Source organism: Microcaecilia unicolor, chromosome 10, assembly GCF_901765095.1.
Source record: "Microcaecilia unicolor chromosome 10, aMicUni1.1, whole genome shotgun sequence".
In the NCBI taxonomy this organism is placed as follows: domain Eukaryota; kingdom Metazoa; phylum Chordata; class Amphibia; order Gymnophiona; family Siphonopidae; genus Microcaecilia; species Microcaecilia unicolor.
The window spans coordinates 144,727,090-144,733,895 of NC_044040.1; the positions used below are offsets into that span (position 1 = coordinate 144,727,090).

At 44.3% G+C, this 6,806-nt stretch overlaps 1 protein-coding gene across 4 annotated transcripts in view; it reads left to right on the top strand.

Annotated features, from left to right (window-relative positions):
• Positions 1-6,072, top strand: part of NEU2 (neuraminidase 2) — a 30,032-nt gene extending 23,960 nt beyond the window's left edge. For all 4 annotated transcript variants that reach the window (XM_030216191.1, XM_030216194.1, XM_030216192.1 and 1 more), the window contains exon 3: positions 5,019-6,072. In XM_030216191.1, the coding sequence (XP_030072051.1) occupies positions 5,019-5,963 (945 nt within the window). In that variant the 3' untranslated portion in view covers positions 5,964-6,072. The remainder of the gene's footprint in view (positions 1-5,018) is intronic.
• The last annotated feature ends 734 nt before the right edge of the window (positions 6,073-6,806 follow it).

The following is a 6,806-nucleotide window of genomic DNA, read 5'->3' on the forward strand; positions in this document are numbered from 1 at the left end:
TCGTTTGTGAGCTGGGCGTTTGTTTATTTTAGCGATAATGGAAAATAAAAACGCCCAGCTCAGAAACGTCCTAATCCAAGCCATTTGGTCGTGGGAGGGGCCAGGATTCGTAGTACACTCGCCCCCCTGACATGCCAGGACACCAACTGGACACCCTAGAGGTCAGTGCGGTGGACTTCAGAAAACGCTCCCACATGCATAGCTCCCTTACTATGGGTGCTGAGCCCCCAACCCCCTCCCCCAAAACTCACTACCCACAAATGTACAACACTACCATTGCTCTTAGGGGTGAATGGGGCACCTACATGTGGGCACAGTGGGTTTTGGAGGCCTCCCATTTACCAGCACAAGTGTTACAGGTGGGGGGGGGATGGGCCTGGGTCCCGCCTGCCTTAAGTGCACTGCGGTACCCACTAAAAGTGCTCCAGGGACCTGCATACACACAGGCCTCTAGGACTTGTTGCTGCTGTATAACCTTGGCACACCAGTTGACACCTGAAGACTAATCTCTTTGAAAAAGTCCTTTATTTGAATAAGCACGTTTACTCACAGTTAACTGAAGATAAGCGGTTGTGCCCCACTGGCAAAGAGTCTCGCTGGTACTGAGATTAGCAGTAGGTCCGAGTTGGCAGAATGCTGTACAATGCCCTCTTTCAGCAACATTCAAGGGAAGAACTAAGTTCTGTAACATGGCTAACACATGAAAGGGATCTAAAACTGTGTTACAAAAATGGCTACTACCTCATGGACTACCAGAAACAAAACAGGGCACACTCTGACCCAGTAAGCAGGGGGAAAAGCACCATGGGAGTAGAGCCTACCAACTACCAACATCGTGAGCATTTGCCACAAGCTACTGGAATCACAGAGTCCAATACTCTACACCCACCACAATGCATTGCTGATGTGACTCTGCAGTGCGCATAACAGAAAAGGTGTCACACTCACCCGAGAGCCACATCAGAACCAGGGAAAGGCTGTCACAGGATAGAACACATTCTGCTGTCATGGAGGTGGGTACGGCATTTGAGGCTGGCATAGAGGCTGGAAAAAAAGTTTTTAAAGTGGGTTTTTTTTTGGTTGCAGGGGGTTAGTGACCACTGGGGGAGTCAGGGGAGGTGATCCCCGATTCCCTCCAGTGGTCATCTGGTCAGTTGGGGCTCTTTTTTGGGACCTGTTTGTGAAAAAAAAGGGTCCAAAAATCGCGGTAAAAACGCCTTTGTTTTCGATTATCAGCTAAAGACGCCCATCTCTCCTCGGCCAATAACCACACCCCGGTCCCGCTTTTGCCACGCCTCTGACACGCCCCCGTCAACTTTGTTCGTTCCTGCAATGGAGTGCATTTGAAGACGTCCAAAATCGGGTTTCGATTATACCGATTTGGTCGCACACGGGAGAAAGACGCCCATCTCCCGATTTGGGTCAAAATATGGGCATCTTTCTTTTTCGAAAATAAGCAGGATAGTAAATTGTGGACTGGATGGGAGGGGAATTGATGCTCAATCCACTGTATATAAGGCACGGTTGTGTTGTATTTAGTCAGAGGGGTTAGATGCCCAACTGAATGACTCTTTATCACAGTGGTCTCTCTCTCCCTCTCGTAACAAATTGCTATTGCCTAATTTCTTTGCTATTTGTTACTCTGTCTAATTACTGTACCTAATTATTCTGTCTAATTACCTTACCTAATTATTCTGTGTAATTACTTTACCTAATTACTCTGTCTACCTGATTACTCTGTCTAATTATTTAGCCTGATTACTTTGCCTGATTACCCTGTCTGATTACTTTATCCAATTACTTTGCCTAATTACTTAGCCTGATTGTTTTGTTATCATCTATATTGAAATAAAGACTTACTCCTTGGAAAGAACATGGCCTCTGTCTTCTCTGTCACCCCATATCTTGGGGGTGGCTGGTCCATTGTATCTGGGGTGGGTGTAAGGAAGTAGAAACCCTATTTGCTCCACATTTCCAAATTGTATATTTCTTATGGTAAGTAGATATATCAGAGAAATAATTCCCACATAATTACAGCCGTCACTGATACCAGGTTGTAAGGGGGGGCCATGGAAGAACAAACTCCACTATAAACACCACCGATTTTCTACATTCTCTTCACTGGTGGTCGATTCGATCCAATATGACCATGGGACGTCCATTCCAAATTCCTCAGCCGCAAAAACTACTGACGACGGATACATCTCTCCTGGGATGGGGAGCTAATGTAGATGGGCTTCACACCCAGGGGGCCTGGTCCCCCCCAGGAAACAGATCTTCAGATCAGCCTTCTGGAGCTCCGAGTGATCTGGCACGCTCTCAAGGATTTCAGATATCGGCTGTCCAACCAAATTATCTTGATTGAAGCAGACAATCAGGTTGCAATGTATTACACCAACAAGCAGGTGGGCACCGGATTTCACCCTCTGTGTCAGGAGGCCATCCAAATATGGCTTTGGGCTCGCTGTCACAGCATGTTTCTCCAAGCCACTTATCTGGCAGATGTAAACAACAGTCTGGCCGATAGGCTGAGCAGGGTTATGCAACCTCACGAATGGTCGCTGAATATGGGTTTGGCCCACGAGATCTTCCGAGTGTGGGGCACCCCCTCGGTGCATCTCTTTGCCACTCAACTAAATCACAAGATCCCTCAGTTCTGTTCCAGGCTTCAAGCCCATGGCAGACTAGCATCAGATGCCTTTCTCCTACATTGTGGAACAGTCCTTCTGTATGCATATCCTCCCATACTTCTGCTGGGGAAGACTTTGCTGAAACTCAAGCAAGTCCATGGAACCATGATCCTTATTGCGCTGTCTTGGCCGTGCCAGATTTGGTTCCCTCTTCTTCTGGAATTGTCTTTCAAAGAACTGTGGAGATTGGAGTGTTTTCTGACCCTCATCACTCAGAACGAGGGGTCACTTCTACATTCCAAACTCCAGTCTCTGGCTCTCACGGCCTGAATGTTGAGAGCATAAAATTCGCTGTTTCCCGGATCTTGCTTGCTTCCAGGAAAGATTCCACTAAGAGGTGTTACTCTTTTAAATGGAAGAGGTTTGCCATCTGGTGTGACAGCAAGGCCATAGATCCTCTTTCGTGTCCTACACAGATCCTGCTTGAATACCTTCTACACTTGTCAGAGTCTGGTCTCAAGACCAACTCTGTAAGGGTTCACCTTAGTGCATTTAGTGCTTATCAGCATATAGAAGGTAAGCCTGTCTCTGGACAGCCTTTAGTTGATCGCTTCATGAGAGGTTTGCTTTTGTCAAAGCCCCCTGTCAGACCTCTTCCAGTGTTATGGGATCTCATCGTTATTCTCACCCAAAGAATTGATTTGATTACTTTATTTTTTTTTTTTGTCTATTAGATTGTAAGCTCTTTGAGCAGGGACTGTCTTCCTTCTATGTGCAGCGCTGCGTACGCCTTGTAGCGCTATAGAAATGCTAAATAGTAGTAGTAGTAGTTGATGAAATCTCATTTTGAGCCACTGAATTCCTGCCATCTGAAGTACTTCACCTGGAAGGTCTTTTTCTTGGTGGCTGTTACTTCAGCTCGTAGGGTCAGTGAGTTTCAGGCTTTAGTAGTGGATGCACCTTATACTAAGTTTCATCACAACAGAGTAGTCCTCCGCACGCACCCTATGTTCCTGCCAAAGGTGGTGTTGGAGTTCCATCTGAACCAGTCAATTGTCTTGCCAACATTTTTTTCCCATCCTCATGCCCACCCTGGCGAAAGCAGCTTGTACACCTTAGACTGCAAGAGAGCATTGGCCTTTTATATGGAGTGGACGAAGCCCTTCAGATAGTCCCCCCCAGTTTGTTGCTTTTGATCCCAACAGGAGGGGAGTCGCCATCGGTAAACGCACCATTTCCAATTGGCTAGCCGATTGCATTTCCTTTGCTTATGTCCAAGCTGAGCTGACTCTGGAGGGCCATGTCACAGCTCATAATGTCAGAGCCATGGCTGCATCTCTGGCTCACTTAAAGTAAGACTGCATTGAAAAGATTTGCAAAGCTGCAACATGGTCTTCAGTCCACACATTCACATCTCATTACTGCCTTGAGCAGGATACCCGATGCGACAGTCGGTTTGGGCAGTTGGTGCTGCAGAATCTGTTCGGGGTTTAGAATCTAACTCTACTCACCTAGGCCTGTTTTTATTCTGTTCCAGGCTGTATTCTCAGTTGTATATAGTTTCAGGTTAATCTATGTTACGTGCTCACCCTTGCAAGGCCCAATTGACCAACGGATGCTAGGGATAACCCCACTTGTGAGGATTATGCAGCCTGCTTGTCCTCAGAGAAAGCGAAGATACTTACCTGTAGCAGGTATTTTCTGAGGACAGCAGGCTGATAATCCTTACAAACCCACCCACCTCCCCTTGGAGTTGTCTCCTCTATCTCTCTTTTACTCTTCACTTAACTGAGGAGTGTGGCCGTGCGGCGGGTGGGAAGGCACTCACCGCATGCGCAGTTGGACACGCGGCACACTCAGAAGGCTCCAGCAAAGGTTTTTGCTATTTCAAATGTCGGTTCCCAGGCCGGCGTGGATAGCCAACCCTCTTGTGAGGATTATCAGCCTGCTGTCCTCGGAGAATACCTGCTACAGGTAAGTATCTTTGCTTTTTCATTTGACATTTTTTTTGTTCAGGGTCTTTGTTCAAATTTCAAATGAATATATTTTGTTGTCTATTAGTTTTAATTTTCTATATAAATATCCTATATTTCTGTAATTAATCAATTTCTCCTAGATTTACTGTATATAGTAGGAATCAGAGTCAGGGTTGGACAGTAGAAAACTAGAGGAGTCAAAGGCTTGGTGTTCCGACTCCATAGCCCTATATTGCAGAGCTGCTGACCATAGCAGTTATGTGAGTTCTGGCTAGGGATTTTTAGAGAGAGACAGATGAAAGTCCTGTTTGTAGTTGAATAACATGAGCTCTGAGCTTCCATTTTAGTCTTCTTTGATGTAATATATGTTTTTCTGTTTCATCCCTCACATTATGTTATTGCTGTCTGACAGTGGGGAGACATTGAGACTCTTGTAACTGCTCAGCTGGATGGTCAGCGATCCATGAATCCAAGTCCTGTCTACGATGAAGTGACACACACTCTTTTCCTGTTCTTTATAACCATCCTGGGTAAGGTGTCTGAAAACTATCAGATCAACACCAAAACTAACCTGGCACGTTTGTGTCACATCACCAGCACAGATGAGGGGCAAACTTGGAGCCCTATCACAGATCTCACAGAGTCTGTGATTGGTACTGAATATGGAAAATGGGCTACATTTGCTGTGGGGCCAGGCCACTGCTTACAGCTAAAAGATGAACATCGAAGTCTGGTAATTCCTTCTTATGCCTACTATATACACAACCCTCATACTCGTGCTGTTCCCTATGCCTTCAGCATTATCAGTTCTGATCATGGGAAAACATGGAACCTTGGAAAATTTGTAGCTAAAGAAAGTGCTGTGGAATGCCAAATGGTAGAAGTGAACAAGGAAGGGGAGACACATCTGTACTGTAATGCCAGAAGCAGCCAGAGAGCTAGGGTTGAGGCACTTAGTGAAACTTATGGAAGAGATTTCCAGGAAGCCCGACTAGCAGCCAGGCTGGTAGAGGAACCTTATGGCTGTCATGGAAGTGTTATTGGCTTCTCAAACCCCATGAAAACTTCAGTAGGTTGCACAGATACCTGGATACTTTTCTCTCATCCCACAGACCCACGTAGGAGGAGAGGTTTAGGACTGTATCTCAACAAGAATCCCTTGGAACCTGAGCAATGGGAAGAGCCTAAAATTATCTACCCTGGTCCCAGTGCCTACTCTGATTTGCAGTACTTAGGACCTGGGCCTGATGGCTCTCCAACCTTCTGCTGCTTGTTTGAATGTGGCACCCGCTCAGAATATGAGTGTATTAAATTTCTCATGTTCACCTTGAAACGGGTCTTCTCATCGGTGTACTGATTTTCTTTCAAGCCCTAGCCTGTAGCACCCAAAATACGAAATATACAGGAATATACCAGATTCCACAAAATCCTCAAATTGTTCCTATTCAAACAAACGCTCACAAAGAACAGCCATATCTCAAACAACAAATTATTCCTTGAATTGGTTATTACTCTATTTACCATTAACTTTCTCTTTGCTTCATGTACAATTTCTCATTCATAATAGATTTTCTAAATATTAAATATCCATAGTTATTCCAGTATGTTTATGATACTGTATTGTAAAATTGGATTCTTAAAATAAATTACTTTCTTATGCATTATTCTTTGTTATGTATCCTATAGTGTTTATTGGAAGCCACATTGAACTCAAACTTGTTTGGGATAATGTGGAATATAAACGTCACAAATAAATTGGTTAGCCTCAGACAAGCAAAGTTTCATAATGACAAAAAATAAAAATGTTGAAATTTTAATCATGAATAGTTAAGTGCTTCAATCTTCCTAACAATCTTCCGAAAACTATTAAAAACCAACCTGTTCAAAAAAGCATACTACAATGATTCATTCTAAATACCAGACAACGAAACATTAACAAAACTTAATAAAGCCGAAACCCAACACTGGACTACCTTACTTATTCGGACATGTGTAACGCGCTATGCACCACCACCTTTTTGTCCATACCCTAAATGAACTTTCTATATTTAACTGTCTAATTACCTTTTACTTTACTTTATCATCTAGGAACTTTAATGCAATACCACCTCTTATTTATGTTATCATCTACAAATAACAATGCTACACCACTTTGTATTTTTCAGATCCGGAAAGCGTGACCGCCATTACGGCATAATGT